This window comes from Panthera uncia, chromosome X (genome assembly GCF_023721935.1).
Source record: "Panthera uncia isolate 11264 chromosome X, Puncia_PCG_1.0, whole genome shotgun sequence".
Lineage (NCBI taxonomy): Eukaryota > Metazoa > Chordata > Mammalia > Carnivora > Felidae > Panthera > Panthera uncia.
In genome coordinates this window covers 83,036,787-83,057,758 of record NC_064817.1, presented here as the reverse complement: position 1 = coordinate 83,057,758, position 20,972 = coordinate 83,036,787, and the positions used below count along the sequence as shown (strand labels likewise).

General features: G+C 35.8%; 1 protein-coding gene across 2 annotated transcripts in view; it reads right to left on the bottom strand.

Annotated features, from left to right (window-relative positions):
• The window catches only part of RNF128 (ring finger protein 128), a 114,006-nt gene that overhangs the window by 3,078 nt on the left and 89,956 nt on the right, over window positions 1-20,972 (bottom strand). For both annotated transcript variants that reach the window (XM_049644731.1, XM_049644730.1), the window contains exons 3-6: window positions 12,585-12,656; window positions 9,472-9,554; window positions 7,961-8,057; window positions 6,857-7,025 (exon numbers count right to left, since the gene is read on the bottom strand). In XM_049644731.1, the coding sequence (XP_049500688.1) occupies window positions 6,857-7,025; window positions 7,961-8,057; window positions 9,472-9,554; window positions 12,585-12,656 (421 nt within the window). The remainder of the gene's footprint in view (window positions 1-6,856; window positions 7,026-7,960; window positions 8,058-9,471; window positions 9,555-12,584; window positions 12,657-20,972) is intronic.

Genomic DNA, 20,972 nt, shown 5'->3' with positions numbered 1-20,972 from the left:
GTTTTCACATTCTTAAAAGGTTGTAAGTCAAACACCCCCCTCTTCACTGTGCCAAATACAGCAGAGACTCATGGCTTTCAAAGCCTAAAATATTTACTATCTGACTCTTTACAGAAAAAGTTTGCCAATCCCTGGCCTAGAACATCCTGTGGTACCAGAAAAGTAAGGAAGTGCTCAAAAAAAAAAAAAAAAAAAATGAGGCATGTTGAAAGAACACAGGAACCACCTTGAGAGAGTTCCCGATGACCAAATCTAGGAGAATCTAAGCAATTAATAATTCATGAGAATAATTTTACAGAATAAAAGAAATATCTATGAGTCCATACTATTATAAATGAATTGAATAAATAAATAGATAAAGGATAACTGTTCCTTAAAATAGAAGCTTAATTAATGTAGAAAGAAGGATGGAAATAGAAAATTACCATTTGGCACACATTTCAGTAATAATTATTGCAAGGAAGAAGCATCAATTGCTAAAATTAGTGGGTAAAAAGCATGATGAGAAACAGAACATTTGCATAGTCTCTAAGTGTCTCCCTGTAAGATAATAATTACAAAGGGAAAAATAGTAACTTTAAAAGAAGCTTGGCAGACACTCACTATCTTAACCAAGTAAGCAACATTAAAAACCATCAGTAATAAGATATGAACATCATGTGCCTCATTATATGAAGCAGAGAAGAGCACAATATTATTTCTCTGGTATTCTTGCCAGAAACAGTGAACAATGAATTTAATCATTGAGAAATAGCAGACAGGTTCAAAGTGAGAGACATTCTACAAAATAACTGACCAGTAATTTTCAAAGTGTTAACATCATATATGACTGAGACTAAGGAACAACCACAGATTGGAGATGAAGATACGACCATTAAACGCAATGTGGACCACTCAACAAATTGGGTAGAAAAGGAACATATCCAAACATAATAAAGGCCATTTGTGACAAACTCATACCTAACATCCTCAACAGTGAAAAGCTAAAAACAAAACCCTTTTCTCTAAAATCAGAAACAAGACAAGGGTACCTACTTCTACCACTTCTATTCAACATAGTACTAGAAATTGTAGCCAGAGCAATTAGTCAAGAAAAGAAAGGGCCTCAAAATCAGAAAGGAAGAAGTAAAATTATATCCACATGACATGACCTTATATAGAGAAAATGATTAAGACTCCACCAAAAGATTAGTAGAACTAATAAATGAATTCAGTAAAGCTGCAGGATACAAAATCAACATACAATAACCAGTCACATTTCTATACACTAACAATGAAATATTTGAAAGAGAAATAAAACAATTCCATTTATAATAGCATCAAAAACAATAAAATGCTTAGGAATAGGTTTACCAAGGAGGTAAAAAATCTATACTGAAAACTTTGATGAAAGATATTGAAGAAAATACAAACAAATGGAAAGATATCCTAGGTTCATGAATTAGAAGAATATTGTTAAAATGTCCATATACCCAAATCCATCTATAAATTCAATGCAATTCCTATCAAAATTCCAATGACATTTTTCACAGAAATAACAATCCTAAAATGTATATGGAACTGCAAAGACCCTGGATAGCCAAAGCAATCCTGAGAAAGAAGAACAAAGTTGGAGGCATCACACTTCCTGATTTCAAACTATACTACAAAGGTATAGTAACCAAAATAGTATACTGGCATAAAAACAGACACATAGACCAATGGAATAGAATTGAGGGCCCAGAAATAAACCCATGCACATGTAGTCACCTAATATTTGACAAGGGAGCCAAAAACACTCAATGGGGAAAAGCCAGTAAGTGGTGTTGGGTAAACTGGATATTCACATATGGTAGAATGAAAATGGACCCCTATCTTACACCACTCACAAAAATGAACTCTAAATGGATTAAGGACTTAAACATGAGATCTGAAACCATAAAATCCCTAGAAGAAAACATATGGGAAAAGCTCTTTGACACTGGTCCTGGCAATGATTTTTTGTATAGGACACCAAAGCACAAATCAACAAGGGGAACTACATCAAACTAAAAAGCTCCTGCACAGCAAAAGAAACAATACAGTGCAGAGGCAACTTACAGAATGGGAAACGATATATAATATCGTATTTATATATTTGCATATATTTGCATATATTTACATATCAAGGATTAATATCTAAAATATATAAGAAACTCATACAATGTAGCAACAAACAACCCCCAAATAATCCAATTAAAATAGGCACTGAAAATAGAAACTGAATAGACATATTTTCTTTTTTTTAAGGTTTATTTGAGAAAGAGAGAGAGAGAGAACACCAGCGAGCAAGGGGCAGAGGACCCGAAGTGGGCTCTGTGCTGTTAGTACAGAGCCCAATGTGGGGCTCAATCTCATGAACCATGACATCATGACCTAAGCCAAAGTTGAATGTTTAACCAACTGAGCCACACTGGAGTCCCTGAATAGATCTATTCTCAAAGAATATGTACAAATGGCCAACAGGTACATGAAAAGATGATCATTATCAGTAATCATCAGGGAAATGCAAATCAAAAACACTAATCACCTCATACTTGTTAGAATAGTTACTATCAAAAAGATAAGAGATAAGTGCTGGTAAGGATGTGGAGAAAGGGATCCCAGTGCACTGCTGGTGGGAATGTAAACTGGCACAGCCACTATGAAAACAGCATGGAGGTTCCTCAAAAAATTAAAAGTATAAGTACCATATGATCCAGCAATTCCAGTTTGGGGTATATATCCAAAGGAAATGAAATCACAATCTTGAAGAGATACCTGTACCCCCATGTTCACTGCAGCATTATTCAAAATAACCAAGATATGGAAATATCCTAAGTATCAGTTGACAGATGAATGGATAAAGAAAATGTGATACACACACACACACACACACACACACACACACAGGAATATTATTCAGCCAAGAGAAAGAAGGATGGACCTTGAAGGCATTTATGCTAAATGAAGTAAGACACAGAAAAACAAATACTGCATAATGTCATTTATCTGTGGAGTCTTAAAAACTCAGAAACAGAGAGTAGAATGGTGGTTGCCAGGGGCTAGGAGCAGAGGAGATGGGGAAGTGTTGACCAAAGGGCACAAATGCTCAGCTATAAGATGAATAAGTTCTGGAGATCTAATATATGGCATCATATCTACAGTTAGCAATACTGTATTACATACTTCTAAAAGTTTATATATCATGCTATTTTAACCTTACATGTAGCTACCATCTGTCACCATACAATGTTATTACAACATCATTGACTATGTCCTTATACTGTGCCCTTTATTCCCATGACATATTCATTCCATAACTGGAAGCCTGGATCTCACACTCTCTTTCATCCATTTTGCCCATCCCCCTGGTTTCTTCCCTATGGCAACCATCACTCTGTTTTCTGTATTTACAGGTCTGATTCTGCTTTTTGTTTGCTTATTCATTTGTTTTTGTAGATTCCACATGAGTGAAATAATATGGTATTTGCCTTTCTTGGTCTGACTTACTTCATTTAGCATAATATCCTTTTGGTCCATCCTTGTCACAAATGGCATCATCTCATCCTTTTTTATAGCTGTGTAATATTCTATTTTATTATATATACCATATCTTCCTTATCCATTTGTCTATTAGTGGACACTTAGGTTGCTTCTATATCCTGGCTATTGTAAATAATGCTGCAATAAATGTAAGGGTGCACATATCTTTTTGAATTACTGTTTTTGTTTTCTTTGGGTAAATACCCAGTAGTGGAATTATTGGATATACCTGAAAGTTGCTAAGAGAGTAGATCTTAAATATTGTCACCAAAAACACACACAAATTTGTAATTATGTGAGGTGGATTTGCTAACCAACCTTACTGTGGTAATTGTTTTGCAATATATAGGTGTGTCAAATCATGCTGTATACCTTAAACTTACACAATGTTATGTGTCAAATATATATCAATAAGTCTGGGGGAAAAAGAGTAAAGGGGAAATGCAATGTGGGATCCTGAGACAGAAAAAGGACATTAGTGGGTCAATGGGTGAAATTTGAGTAAGGTCTGTCATTTAGTTAATAACATTTTATCAGTTAATTTTCTGGTGTTAACAATTACATATGGTTATAGAAGGTGTTAACATCTGGAGAAGTTGGGCAAAGGGTATATGGGTATTATTTGTACTATTTCTGAAACACTTAGCCTGAAACTGTGCCAAAATTTAAATTAAAAATTGAAAAACAAAACCTGTGCTTGGGCCCCACCCTTCATGGATTCTGATTTAACCATTCTGGTGTAATGTCCAGGCATCAGTGATATTTAAAGTTTCTCTGAGTGAGTTTTTTTAAAACTCTACTGATTTAAGTTAATTTATTTTGAGAGAGAGAGGAGAGAGTGAGAGAGAGAGAAACAGTGCACGAACGTGGGGGAAGGGCAGAGAGAGAGGGAGAGAGAGAATCCCAAGCAGTCTGTACAGTACAGAGCCCGACGCGGGTCTCAGACCCACGGATTGTGAGATCATGACCTGAGCCATAGTCAAGAACAGGACGCTCGACCAACTGAGCCATCCAGGTGACCTCTGAATGATTTTAATGTGCAGTTAGGGTTAAAAACTAGGGCTTTATTTAGTGGTTCTCAAAGTGTGGTCCCTGGACCAGCAGCCTCAGTATCACCAGAAACTAAACTTCTCAGGCCCTATTCCAAACCCACTGAGTCAGAAACTGGTGGTGGTCCATCTGTTTTAATAAGCCCTCCAGGTGACTTGATGCATACTTTAGTTTTAAAACCAGTGCTCTAATAGAACTTAGTGCCACGATGGAACAAATGGACATGAACTAATCAACTATATGTTTGCAAAGTTATTTAAACCACTATCACCACATTAATCAGTGGCTGATAGGCAAGATACCCACACTAGTAATACATAATCATAGATAAAATTAAATCTATTCTATCTGGTCATTCATTCAACATTTGAGTATCTACTGTGTGCCAGGCTGTTCTAGGTGCTGGGTATATGACAGTGACTAATAAGACACTGTCCCTATCCAAATGTTTTAAAAGTTTTAATACAATTCAGTACAATAAATGCAATTCCAGAAATTCTGTGAAAGCAGACAGTAGGGCCACACAGGTGAGCCAAAGGAGGCTTTTCAAAGGGGGGTAAGTTTTAAAGGAGGACCAGGAGTTAGACTGGGTTCCCCAATTTCTTGGGAGGAAGAAGAGTGAAAGGAATGGGCAGAGAGAAAACAGTGGCTCAAACTATGACTGTGGAATTAAGGTTGGAAATTAGGAGATGGATTACAGAAAAGGGATATTGAATCAATAAGAAAGAGGAGAGGGAAGGATCTAGGGTCTCCCTAGTTTCTGGTTTGAGGCACCTGATTGGGTGTTACTACCATTTATCCAGATAAAGAATACAGGGGAAGGAATGTTGATCATCATTTCATTTGCTCGTCAAATTCTCTGCAAAAACCATTCTGCTTACCACCTTGCCTCACAAGAAGAACAGAGCACACAGAGAAGTTGACTGGACCTTTTTAACAAGCCTAACAATAAACTGAATTATCCTGTACACTCTCCCTTATCATCACTGAATTCTATTATCACATAGTTGTGGAAACAAAAAATCACCTGGGGCAAATAGACAATGATTCTCTATTATAGGTAGAATAATCCACTATTAAGGTTCTTATGACTACTCTGTACTCCAAGAAATATCTTAAGATTAGATTACAAGAAATACAAAGTGCACATTTTGCGTGATAGTACTGCTCTTGACATCTTCAGGAATGATGTCTATGGCACTGATAAGCCTACAGAGGATAAAGGTTTAAGTCATAGGAAGCTGAAACTTTCATTAATCATCTTAACATTTCGTTTTCTTCTACTTTTAATGCCACGATTAGGTTATTTCAAAATGAGGATTGAGAACCATCAAACCAACAAAAACCATGAAAAAGGTAGCAGTTAAAGAAAGAAAAAATAATTTGTATGAGGGTCTTCTCTTTCTAAGGGAAAAAAGTAACAAAATTCCCTAAAGTTTCTCCACTGGAAGGACATTACCAAGTTACAATATTGATTCACATGAATTTTGAAAATATATATTCAATTTTAGTTTCTATGGTTTGTTCATTTCATGGTAAATAATCAACAGGTGGCAGCACATATTCTTATACACAGTTTCTAATCTGTGCAAAAGATGGGTTCCTGCGAAATCAAGCTTTTGTAAACTGAATTCTATTTTATCATCTCAGGACCCCTCTACCTTAGTTTCTGATTGCTCCACAATAAACAATGGCTCCTAGGGGCGCCTGGGTGGCGCAGTCGGTTGAGTGTCCGACTTCAGCCAGGTCACGATCTCGCGGTCCGTGAGTTCGAGCCCCGCGTCGGGCTCTGGGCTGATGGCTCGGAGCCTGGAGCCTGTCTCCGATTCTGTGTCTCCCTCTCTCTCTGCCCCTCCCCGTTCATGCTCTGTCTCTCTCTGTCCCAAAAATAAATAAAAAACGTTGAAAAAAAATTAAAAAAAAATAAATAAACAATGGCTTCTAAAGTTTGAAGTTTCTCATCAGCCTCTGTAAGTTAATAGCCAATACTTAAATCCATCAGAGAGAAGCTATCCAATAAAAAAATATTTTTATTCTGTGAATAATCCTGATGCATTTCATCTGTTTCAGAGACATTTGAATATGTGCATATTGAGTTAAAGTAGGGGTGTGCCCTGTACTGCATCATTGTTACTAGAAAAAACCTGGAATGTATTTAATGAATGAAAGGAACAAACACTAAAAAGCAGGAGCACTCTGCCAGGAATATGATCCTCAATGGATCATTTGTGGGGCCCTCCTTGCCCCTCAGCATGGTGCTTACTTGCTGACTGCACATGTTCTTCCAAAGGTGGCTCATCTGCTCCCTGAACAGAAGCATATCCAGACGATGCAGTCTCACTGCGATTATCCTCTTCATGAGGAGAGGCACTATTTGATATTTCATTGGATACAGGGACTTGTAAAGACACCGATCCATCTTCAACATCCGCCTTTGGAAAGCATTTGAACTAATTAAAAGATGCTCAGAGTACATGCTTTTCCCTGACATATCATTACAAAGTTTCTTCATAAGTGACTTATTAGAGCAATGCTTCTTAACCTTTTAAGCCTATAATCCCTTTTGATGATCACAAAAATCTCTTGCTGGCCCCAGACAGAGCAGTTGGAGTAACTGGGTTCAAAATGGGGTGAAAGAAGTTATAGGCAGATTGCCTTCACATCTGATGTTCATTTGGGTGATCCCAACACTTCATTATATAATGGCTGGTACAAGGTAGGTACTCCAAACAAAAAAACCCAGAAAACTACTCTGAGTCAAGTTCACCTCTAGCAGTTTCAAAAGGCAGTTTGCTGGCAAAACTCAAAATCTGATGTTTAGTTAATAGTAATGACTCAATGTCAGTTTCTCACTTTTGACATATGTACCACAGTAATGCAAAATGTTAACAATAGTAAAAACTGGTGAGAGGTATCTGGGAACCCTCTGCATCGTCTTTGCAACTTTTCTGTAAATCTAAAACTATTCATAAATAACAACAACAACATCTCATGCTGTCCCCCAGGGGAACTCAGAATCGGTATCATCTATGTATCTCCTAAAGTCAAGAAACATAGATGCTCATTTAACTACAAGTTTGGTGGCTGTGCAATAATAAGAGAAAAAAATGCAACCGGTATCACAAGCCATCACTTAAAATTCTGACCAAATAATAAGAGGGAAGAAGAAGAAAAATGGAGGTGGTCCAAAATGGCACCTCACTGTCAATATGATGTAAATAGGTCCAAATTTTGGTATAAATCACAAGTCTAGCAAGGTACAGAGGTAAAAATTAGGCATGTTGTTTTCCTGAAGGCCCAGGTACATAAATAACTTAAGTTCCTTCACCTAAATAGTTAAATACTTAAATAGTTCAGCAATATTTACCTCAATTCCCAAAGCTTTGAGTATGTCACATTTGCACATGGGGCAAGTTCTGTGTTCTAACAGCCAAGGGTCAACACATGTCTTATGGAAAATATGGCTAGTGAAAGAAAAAAGACACATAATGTGGTTATCAGTTGTGAAATAGCAACAACACTTGGCCTAATATACTAACAGGTTACCCTATATTTTTATTTAGTTTTTCTAACAGATGACTTTTTTCTTTTAAACACACTATTACAGCATTAAAAACTATAAAGGAGCCACAGAAACAAAACTTGGAAATTTCATAATATAGAAGTTTTAAATATAAAAGCCTCATTACCTTAGTTTCAAAAAAACCCACTATTTTCAATACTTACTACTTCAAAACTGGCTAAGACATTACCTGACCTAAGACTTATTCAGTATTTCAGATCGCTATTGTCTTGTCATTCCTTAACTATAAAAATGGCACAGTCATTCTCAATAATAAAGTATAGTATAGTACAGAGCACAAGATAATGCTGATACTTTAGGCCATGTGTTAAGTTCTAAGAACATCACCATTTAATAGCTAAAAGAAAGAGTGTTAAGAACAGCTTCCAGGAGAGGGATAATGAAAAACTAAACAATGAAGACTTCCAAACAGGTGCCCATTGAGATGAATTTTTTTCCTTCAACAGGACTATTAAAATGATTTTAAATTAAATAATCCAGTAAAATACACACACACACACACACACACACACACACACACACACACACTATGGTTATGGTGCTGGCTAGGTTCTTAGTTTTATATGGAACTGGTTTCTAAATTATATCAGATTGTTGAAACTTTATATAATTAGCCTTATACCTATTTCAATGATATTAAAATATAAAGCATTCACCTATATTTAAATGAAAATAAATGCTCTTTCCATACTTTGGCTATTGTTGATAGTGCTGCTATAAACATGGGGGTGCATGTGTCCCTTTGAAACAGCACACCTGTATCCTGTGGATAAATGCCTAGTAGTGCAATTGCTGGGTCGTAGTGTAGTTCTATTTTTAGTTTTTTGAGGAACCTCCATACTGTTTTCCAGAGATAAGTCAGTCAGAGAAAGACAAAAATCATATGACTTCACTCATATGAGGACTTTAAGAGACAAAACAGATGAACATAAGGGAAGGGAAACAAAAATAATATAAAAACAGGGAAGGGGACAAAACAGAAGAGACTCATAAATAAGGAAAACAAACTGAGGGTTACTGGAGGGGTTGTGGGAAGGGGGATGGGCTAAATGGGTAAGGGGCATTAAGGAATCTACTCCTGAAATCATTGTTTCACTATATGCTAACTAATTTGGATGTAAATTTTAAAAAATAAAAAATAAAATTTAAAAAAATGAAAATAAAATGAAAATGAATAAAAAATGAAAATAAACCAAATGCCTCAATTTGGAAACATTCAAAATAGTTTCCCCCATTATAATCATTTCAATAAACCAGATATTTTTACTGAGGATATAAAAGAAAATCAAACTTACTTGCAGGTTAAGATGCGCACCAAATCATTTGGTTTATATAGTTCAATACACACAGCACAACTATCTCCATCAGGGCCAATTTCCTATGAGCAAATAGTTATTGTTACTCTGATGGATAAGAAAAAATACATTAAACTACAGAGCAAGATCACAATATATATGTATTTAAATTGCATAGATTCTTTCAAAAAGTGATTTAAAATTATTTAGACTTAATTGGAATCTAAAAAAGGTCAAACTTATAGAAACAGTAGAAAAGTGGTTGCCAGGAGCTGGAGGATGGGGGAAATAGGGAGTAGATGGTAAAACGTGTATAAACTTTCAGATATAATACGAATAAGGTCTGAGGATCTAATGTAAAACATTGTGACTATCATTGATAACACTCTTATACAATTGAAATTTGAAAATAATTTAGACTTAAAAAAGGTAAGAAAATAGAGTCAACCAAAAGAGGAACAGTGCAAAGAGGAACAGGTAGCAGTGATTTGAACAAATGCGTGCTGTTAATTGGTGTTAGAATTCAAATGCCATTTGTACAAGTTCTAAAGCTATGCTCCCAATTTCAGAAAAATTAAGGTATAATTCACATGCAGCAAAATTCACAGTTTTTAGTATAGAGTTTTGCAAGTGTGGACAAATATGCCGTCACTTAATCTTCACCACAATCAAGATATAGGATACTTCAATTACCCCAACAAATTCCTCTATACCTCTTTGTAATTAACTCCTACTTTCACTCACCCCCACCGTCTGGCAACCACATGGATTTTTCAGTTCCTATACTTTTTGCTTTTCTCGAGTGCCATATAAATGGAATCGTGTATTATACTGCCTTTTAATTTGGCTTCTTCCACTTTACACAATACATTTAAGACTCATGCATGTTATTATATCAATAGGGTCCTCCCCCACCACACACACACACACACACACACACACACACACACTTTTTACGGCTAAATAGTATTCCACGATATGGATGTGCCACAGTTTAGTTATCCATTTACTATTTGAAGGACATTTGGGTTCTTTCCAGTTTTTGGTAAATATGAGTAAAGCAGCCATGAACAATTATGTGTAAGTTTTTATTTGAACATGTTTTTTTTTTTTTTTTTTTTTCCCTCTAGGTTAACTATCTAGCAGTGAGATTGCTGGGTTCTTCAGAAAGGGTTATTTTTTACTTCATAAAGAACTGCCAAATTGTCTTCCAGACTAGCTATACATTGTATTCTTACCAGCAAATCCGTAAGAGTTCAGTTGTTCCACAACTGGCCAGTGCTTGGTTATTGTCAGGTGTACTAGTTTTGCCATTTTAATGAATGTGTTGTAGTATCTCATTATGATTTTAACTCACATTTGCCTAATGACTAATGATATTGAGCATCTTTTCATGTGCTTTTTTGCCATCCATATATTTTCTCTGGTAAATGTCTGTTTCACCATTTTTCAGTATGCTGTTTGTTTTCTTACTACTGACATTTGAGAGTTCTTTATATATTCTAGATATAGTCCCTTATCAGCCATGTAATTTGCAAATATTTTGTCCCAGTCTGTGATTTGTATGTTCATTCTCGTAACAATGTCAAAGAACAAAGGTTCTTTATTTTGACAAAATTAGATTTCTTTCTTTTCTTTAATGGATTTGTTTTTGCTGTCTTATCTAAGTAATCTGTGCCTAGCCCAAGTCTTGAAGATATTTTTCTCCAAAGTTTTCTTCTAAGAATTTCATGGTTCTAGGTTTTATATTTAGGTCTGTGATCCATTTTGACTTAAATTTTACAGACAGTATGAAGTATGAATTGAGGTTCATGGTTTTTGCATAAAGATACCTAATCATTGCATATGGAGAGCCAACAATTGACTACCCTTGCTTCATTGAAGTGCCTTTGTACCTTTGTTGAAAATCAACTGACCATATACACGTGGGTCTGCTCCTGGACTCTCTTCTATTCCCTTGATCTAAAGGTCTAGCCTCTCTCCAATACCACACTATATTGTCTATTGTATCTTCAAAATAATTCTGAAAATTAGGGAAATGTGAGTCATCCAAATTTGTTCTTCATTATAACGACTGTTTTGGTTATTCTAGTTCTTTTGCTTTTCCATATAAACTTAGCACCAACTTGTCAATAAATACAAATGATCCCACTAGGATTCTGAATGGAAGTGCACTGAATCTATAGATTAGTTTGGGGGGATTTGACATCTTAACAACAGTGAGTCTTCTGATCCATGAATATGGCATATCTCTCCATTCTTTTGGTCCTTTGATTTCTTTCATTGGTGTTTTGCAGTTTTCAGCATATAGATCGTGTATGTATTTTGCAAGATTTATACCTAAGTACTTAATGGTCTGAGTGCTATTATAAATGGTAATTATTATTTCAATAAGCTCTATAGCTATTTTTATAGGTATTTTTGATATGTTTTACACACCAATGGCAGTTTTAACTGTCCTAAATCTAAAACTGTTCAAGTAAAGTTGCACTGAGGAATTGTATTAGTTCCCTGTTTTGCTATAAAAAATTATCATAACTTAGTGTCTTAAAATAACACAAATTTATTTTTTTATTGTTCTGGAAATCAGAAGCCTAAAAGTCAATGTTTTGGCAGTGCCATGTACCTTCTGGAGGCTTCATGGGGATAATCCATTTCCTCACCTTTTCTACCTTCTAGAAGCTGGCTATATTCCTTGGCTCATGACCCCTTTCTGGCATCACTATAACCTTCTTGCTTCCTTGGTCACATATTCTACTGTACTGCAGTCCAATCTCCCTTTTTCTTCCTCTTATAACAACACTGTGATTATGTTTAGGAGCTACCTGGATAATCCAGGATAATCTCCTCATCTCAAGATCCTTAACTTAATTTTATCTGCAAAGTCCTTTCTGCCATATTAGGTAATATTTACAGGTTCCAAGGATTAAAACCTAGATATCTATGGAAGCCACTGGTCATTATTCAGCCTACTTCCAGGATCAAATAAATAAAAAAAGTCAATAAGATTTATAAATTCCAATGAAAAGCATACTTCGGAAGAACATTTTGTTTTAACAATAACTTGGTAGCATTGCTTTAAAACAAACAGGATTTAAAAGTCATAGATGTACCTTGTCTCCTTGTTTCAGTGTACGCAGTTGAAGCCTTCCAATAGCTTTTTTAGCATCTGCCTTTAGTTGTCTCTGCAATATAAAAAGCATGTTAGAAAAAATATTTTAAAAAAATATGGGGGCGCCTGGATGGCGCAGTCGGTTAAGCGTCCGACTTCAGCCAGGTCACGATCTCGCAATCTGTGAGTTCAAGCCCCGCGTCAGGCTCTGGGCTGATGGCTCGGAGCCCGGAGCCTGGAGCCTGTTTCCGATTCTGTGTCTCCCTCTCTCTCTGCCCCTCCCCCGTTCATGCTCTGTCTCTCTCTGTCCCAAAAATAAATAAAAAACGTTGAAAAAAAAATTAAAAAAAAATATGGTGAAAAAGGGAGGGAGGATTAATAAATATTTTTCAGGTACAACTATAAATAACATTTTTAATGATAATTTAATTATCCATAATAAATGTCCCACTTATCTATCAGGCAGAATTTTCAAATTACTGAAACTTTTCACTTATGTTTCCCTACGTTCTTAAATAGTACCTTTGGATTACAATGACAAAGCTACTATTGCAATAACCCAATGACAAAGCTACTATTGCAAATGGATTCAGATGTATGAATTTTCAAAGCACTTCCTATTTTCAACCTTAGAGTATCTTAAAATGCATCTTTTCCCATTTCTTTTTTGAATTGTGTCTTGTTTGTAAAAAGTGTACAGGATTTGTATTCAAATGGACCTAGATTCAAAATATGACTTTGTCACTTACTAAATGAATAGTCCTGGACAGGTGATTGATTAAATCTTTAAACTTGTTTAATCACCTATACCATGCAGATAATACCAATCCATACAGTGTTATTTCATATTAGGGGGAAAACTGCTGTTTATAACCACTACTGCCTTTTAAGAAGGGTGGAGTCTGATAAAGTAGTAGTAAGCCTTTCTTGTTTCACTGAACATATATGTACCTGAGTCTAGATATGAGAAAGCAAGCCCCAGACTCATTTAGGGACTAAGGACTAAAATATGCATACTTGGATCAGAAATGAAATTGGGGATTCAAGATGGTAGCATAGGAAGATCCTGAATTCACCTCCTCCCATAGACACAACAAATTAGTTGTATGACATATGGAATAATTTCCTTCGAAAAAGAGCTGAAAACTAAATAAACAGAGCCCCCACAACAAAGGATAAAAGAGTAGCATCAAAATGGGTGAGACAGAGACATAGTCTCATCAAAAACAGACAAAACAAAACACAACAAAACAAAACCCACCCCAGATACAGTGATCCACAATTGAGAGGAATCTCAAAAATATGGAACTTTTCCCTAAGAAGCAAGGGGTCTATGCTTCACATCAGGCACCCCAGCCCCTAGATCTTGCATAGGCAAGACAAGCCCCCAAAGTGCCTGGCTTTGAAAACCAACAGGGATTAGTTTCAGGAAAACCATTAAAATAGAGAACAGAGAACCCACTCTCAAAGGGCTCAATGCACAGACTCACTTACCACTCGACCCATTGTAAAAATACCAGCTTTAAGTGTGTGCCAGAGAGCCAGAAACTTGTTGGGACTCTATCTGAGGATGGAGACACTGGCAAGTGCCATTTTTGATAACTCACTCTAACTTGCTAATGCTGGTACTGGCAGTGACATTTTAGAACTCTTACTCTAGCCTGTTGGTGCTAGATGGTACACCCCACTGAGGGCCCTGCCCACCCCCATGCCAGAGCTGTGGCCCCACCAAAGCAAGCAGTAATGCCCAGCTCACACAGGCATCATCCCTCAAGCCTGGTGGAGGCGGCCAGGGGGATAGCACTGCTGAGCTCTATGGGACATCTCCTACACAAGATCATTCCATCAAGTCTGGGAAAGGTAGCTGATTTGCATAATACAGAGAAATGAATACAGAACATCAGGCAAAATGAGAGGAATATGTTCCAAATGAAAGAACAAGGTCCAGGAACCCCAGAGGGTTCCAAATAAGACAAACACAAAGAGATACACACCAAAAACAAAAACAAAACCACTATAATTAACATGGTAAAAATTAAAGAGAGAATCTTAAAAGAGGCAAGAGAATAACTAACTTGCTACATACAGGGGAAGCCCCATAAGTCTATGAGCAGATTTTTCACCAGAAACTTTGCAGGCTGGAAGGGAGTGGTATGACATATTTAAGTGCTGGAAGCAAAAAAAATTTCCAAGCAAGAATTCTCTACCCAGCAAGGTTATCATTCAGAATTGAAGGGGAGATTAAGAGTTTCTTAGATAAGTAAAAACAAAACAAGTTTGTCAACCATTAAATCAGCCTTACAAGAAATGTTAAAGGGATTTCTTTAAGCTGAAAAGAAATGGCACTAATCAATAGAAAATTTACAAAAGTAATAATCTCTGGAAAAGGTAAGTACATGGTAAAGAGAGTGGATTAATCACTTATAAAACAAGTATAAGATTAATAGACAATAGTAAATTTAAGACTATAGTAATTATTTAAGGGTTGCATAAAACAAAAAGATGTAGAATGTGACAAAGACATAAAATGGGGGGGACTAAAAATGTGAAGTTTTGAAATGTGTTCAAATTTAAGTTCCTATCAATTTAAAACCTACCATTATATACATATTATGTTACATACAGACATCATGGTAACCACAAGGCAAAAACTTTAGTAAATACACTAAATAAGAAAGAAACCTAGGGGCACCTGGGTGGCTCAGTTGGTTGAGTGTCCAACTCCTGATTTAGGTTCAGGTCATGATCTCATGGTTTGTGAGATCAAGCTCTGTGTCCAGCTCTGTGCTGACAGCACGAAGCCTGCTTGGGATCTCTCTGCCCCTCCCACACTTGTGTGCTCTCTTCCCTTCTCTAAACAAACAAACAAACAAACAAATATTTTTTTAAAAAAGAAAGAAAGAAATTTAAATATAACACTAAAGAAGCCCTTAAACCACAAGGGAAGAGAAAAAGAAGAAAGAGAAGAAACTACAAAAAAGCCAGAAAACAAGTAACAAAATGTCAATAAGTCAATATCTATCAATAATTACTTTAAATGTAAAATGGACTAGATTCTAAAATCAAAAGGTACAGAGTGGGTGAGTGGATAAAAAAAAGACCCAACTTTACACTACCTACAAGAGACTCGCGTCAAAAGTAAAGAGACTGAAGGTGAAGGGACAGAGAAAGATATTCCATGCAAATGGAAATGAAAAGAAAGATGGTGTAGCTATACTCATACCAGACAAAACAGACTTTAAAACAAAGACTGTAAAAAAGACAAAGAAGGACATTACCTAATGTAAAGGGGCCAATCCAGCTAGAAGATATAACATTTACAAATATATACATATATGCACCCATCACAGAAGCACTAGCATATATAAAGCAAGTATTAACAGACCTAAAAGGAGAAATTGACAGCAATATAATACAGCAATACAATACAATACAGAGGACTTTAACACTCCATATACATCACTGTATAGATCATCCAGAGAGAAAATCAATATAGAAACATCAGCCTTAAACAACACTTCAGACTAGATGGGCTTGATAGATATATACAGAACATTCCATCCAAAAGCAGCAGAATATACATTCTTGTCAAGTGCACATGAAACATTCTCTAAGATAAATTACATGTCGTATCACAAAACAAGTCTAAAATTCAAGAAGATTGAAGTCATATCAAGCATCTTTTCCAACCATAATGGTTATAAAACTAGAAATCAATTAAAGAAAAGTGGAGGGGCGCCTGGGTGGCTCAGCTGGTTAAGCGTCTGACTTTGGCTTGGGTCATGATCTCACAGTTCGTGAGTTCAAGCCCTACGTCAGGCTCTGTGCTGACAGCTCAGAGCCTGGAGCCTGCTTGGGATTCTGTGTCTTGCTCTCTCTCTGCCCCTCCCCTGCTCACACTCTGTCTGTCTGTCTCTCTCTCACAAATAAACATTTAAAAAAATGGAAAAAACACAAAAATGTAGAAATGAAACATACTACTGAACAACCAATGAGTCACTAAAAAAAAAAAAATCAAAGAAAAAACATACCTAGAGACAAATGGAAACAGAAATACAACATACCAAAACCTATGTGATGCAACAAAAGCAGTTCTAAGAGGGAAATTCACGGTAATATAGGCCTACTTCAAGAAACAAGAAAAATCTTAAATAAACAATATAACTTTAAACCTTAAAGAAACTAGGGAAAAAAAGGAACAAAGACTAAAATCAGTAGAAGGAAGGAAATAATAAAGATCACAGTGGAAATAAATGAAACAGAGACTAAAAAGATAGTAGAAAAGATCAATAAAACTAATAAAACTTTTCAGAGACATTTCTCTGAAAAGATAAACAAAACTGATAAATGTTTAGCTACACAACCAAGAAAAAAAAGAGAGAGGGCTCAAGTAAATAAAATCAGAAATGAAAGAGAATTTACAACTGATACCACAGAAATACAAAGGATCATAAGAAACTACTACAATTATATGCCAGCAAGTTGGGAAAACCTAGAAGAAATGGATAAATTCCAAGTAACACACAACCTTCCAAGTCTGATTATGAAGAAAATAGAAAACCTGAACAGACCAATTCTCTAGTAAGGAGATGAAATCAGTAATCAAAAACCTCCCAACAAACAAAAGGACAGGACCAGATGATTTCACTGGTGAATTCGACCAAACATTCAAAGAATATTTAATACTTATGCTTCTCAAACTCTTTCAAAAATTGAAGAGAAAGGAACACTTCCAAACTCATTTTACGAGACCAGCATTACCCTGATACCAAAACCAGACAAGGATACCACATAGAAAATTACAGGCCAATATCTTTGATGAACACAGATGCAAATATCCTCAACTAAACATTAGCAAAGTGCATTTAACAATATATTAAAAAGATCATTTAGCACGATCAAATATGACTTACTTCAGGGATACAAGAATGGATCAACATCTGTAAGTCAATCAACATGATACACCACATTCATAGAATGAAGGATAAGAATCATGACCATCTCAGTAAATACAGAAAAAGCATTGACAAAATTCAACATCCATTTCTGATAAAAACTCTCAACTAAGTGGGTATAGAAGGAATGTATCTCAACATAATAAAGGCTATCTATGAGAAACTCACAGCTAACATCATACTCAATGGTAAAAAAACTGAAAGCTTTTCCTCTAAGATCAGGAACAAGACAAGGATGCCCACTCTCGCCACTTTTATTCAATGTAGTATTGGATGTCCTAGCCACAGCAAAAAGGTAAGAAAAAGGAATAAAATGCATCCAAATAGGAAAGGAAGTAGGAAAACTGCAGATGACATGATACTGTATATATACAACCCTGAAGTTTCTCCCAAAAAACTATGAGAAAAAATGAATTCAGTAAAGTTGTAGAATACAGAATCAATATACAGAAATCTGTTACATTTCTACACACTAATAATGAACTATCATAAAGAGAAATTAAGAAAGCAATCCCATTTACAATTGCATCAATAACAATAAAATACCTAGGAATAAATTTAACCAAGGAGGTAAAAAAAAAAAAAAAACCTGTACACTGAAAACTATAAGATGAAAGAAGCTGAATAAAACAAAAATAAAGGAAAGATATCTCATGCTCTTGGATTGGAAGAATTAATATTGCTAAAATGATCACACTACTCAAAGCAACCTATAGATTCAATGAAATCCCTATCAAAATTCCAATCCATTTTTCACAGAACTGGAACAAATAATTCTAAAATCTGTATGCAACCACAAAAGATCCCAAATAGCCAGGGCAATCTTGAGAAAGAAGAACAAACCTAGAGGTATCACGCCCTCAGAGTTCAAACTATACTACAAAGCTATATAGTAATCAAAACAGTATGGTATTGGCATAAAAACAGACACAGATCAATAGAACAAAATTGAGAGCTCAGAAATAAATCCATACATATGCAGACAATTTATGACAAGGGAGCCAAAAATATATAATGGAGAAAGGACCTTCTCTTCAATAAATGGTGCTGGAAAAATTTGACAGCCATATGGAAAAGAATAGAAACTAAACCACTATCTTACACCATACACAGAAATTAAAATAGATTAAAGACTTGAATGTAAAACCTGAAGCCATAAAATTCCTAGAAGAAAGCATAGGCAGTAAGCTCCTTGACATCAGTCTTAGTGATATGTTTGTAGATCTGACTCCAAAGTTAAGGAAAACAAAAGCAAAAATAAACAAATGGGACACATCAAACTAAAAAGTTCTGCACAGCAAAGGAAAGCATCATCAAAGCAAAAAGGCAACTCAATGGGAGAAGATATTTGCAAATCACATATTTAATAAGGGGTTAATAGCCAAAATAGAGAAAAAAGCTCTACAATTGAACAATAAAAAACTGAACAACCTAATTGAAAAAGGGAACAGAGGTTGTGAATAGACATTTTTTTCCAAAGAAGACATACAGATGGCTAACAGGCACATGAAAAGATGTTCAATATCACTAATTATTAGAAAAATGCAAACCAAAACCACAATGAAATATCACCTCACACCTGTTACAATGGCTATTATCAAAAAGACAAGAAATAAATGTTAGAGAGGATGTGGGAATATAAGCTGATGTAGCCACTAGGAAAACAGTATAGAAGTTCCTCAAAAAGTTAAGAATAGATCTACCGTAAGATCTAGCTGCTCCAATTCTGGGCATTTATCCAAAGAACACAAAATCAAATCACTAATTCAAAGAGATACATACATCCCTATCTTCAATGCCACATTATTTACAATAGCCAAGATATGGAAACAACCTAAATGTCCATCAGTAGATGAATGAATAGAGTATGTGGTTGGTACGTACACACACACGCGCACGCACACACACACACACACACACACACACACACACAGGAAGACTATTCAGCCATAAAGAATGAAATTTTGCCACTTACAATAACATGGATGGACCCTGAGAATATTATGCTAGGGGCACCTGGGTGGCTCAGTCAGTTGACCGTCTGACTTTGGCTCAGGTCATGATCTCACAGTTCAAGAGTTTGAGCCCAGCTTCAGGCTCTGTGCTGACAGCTCAGAGCCTAGAACCTGCTTTAGATTCTGTGTCTCCCTCTCTCTCTGTCCCTCCCCTGCTTGTGCTCTGTCTCTCTGTCTCTGTCTCTCTCAAAAATAAACATCTAAAATTAATTTTAGAAAGAGAGAATATTATGCTAAGTGAAATAAGTCAGGCAGAGAAAGACAAATACCCTATGATTTCACTCATATGTGGAATCTAAGAAAAAAACCAAAATAATATAAAAACAAACTCAGATACAGAGAAGAGATTGATGGTTACCAGAGGGAAAGGGGTTGGGCAAGATGGGCAAAGGGGGTCAACTGAATGGTGATGGATGATAACTAGGCTTTGGTGGTGATCATTTTGTAGTACATACAGATGTCCAATTATGTTGTACACCTAAAAGTTAAAGTTATATACCAATTTGACCTCAATAAAAATACAAGAAGTGAAGTTAGGGTATAGGGGGAAATCTAAAAGGTAAGGGAAAGGTAAGGGAAAGGTAAGAAAGAATCAATGAAAGGCTGTCCCTCTTTGTGGGGTGAACAGCTAAAAGGAAAAAAATCCCAGGTAGTAGGAGATATTTGGTGTTAATTTAAAATTACTTGTAATCCTGCAAATAAATCCTTTCTTCCCCTTCAGTAAAATCTACTACATACATGAATGCCTCAAGTGAATATAATACATGAGTAAATTGAAGAAAAGGCTAGGTTTCACACTTGGGTGAATGCTGTTTGGAACAGAGACACAGCATGTGCAGCATGGCAAGATGATAAGCAATCTTCCTATTTTCTACTGTAAAATGAACTTAGTAGAAATTCAGCAAACAGTAGGTACTCAGAACCAGAGGTCATTGTGAATATGTTCCTCTACCCCCAGCAGGGAAACCCCCAGCTAACATGAAGAATATGTGGAAATCAGAGATAATGTAAGAATTCAGTATAATGTCTGGCATATAGCAGACACTAAATAAAATGTTGATTAAATGAAAATATAAACTACTATTCGTCAATAAGTCTAACAGGTTCTTGTAACATATTTATACATATCTGTAGCAAATATATTTTGGAAAGAAATAATCCATGAGTAAAGGTATATATGAGGACATTCCTTAATGCCTAAACCTGCCTCTATATAAAGTATTTTGTGAAAGGTATTTGGCTTAATGCCAAGGAGATTCCTAGACAAACTATTTCTTTGCTGTCTCAGGAACAGCTGAAACTTCTGAGCTTGCTACCTGAGTAGCAGATCTAGCTTAACAGAAACAGTTAACAGGAAGGCCTAGCTAGTCCTTTGAAGGAAAGATGGTAATCAAGACCATTTCACTCCCACTTTGGGAC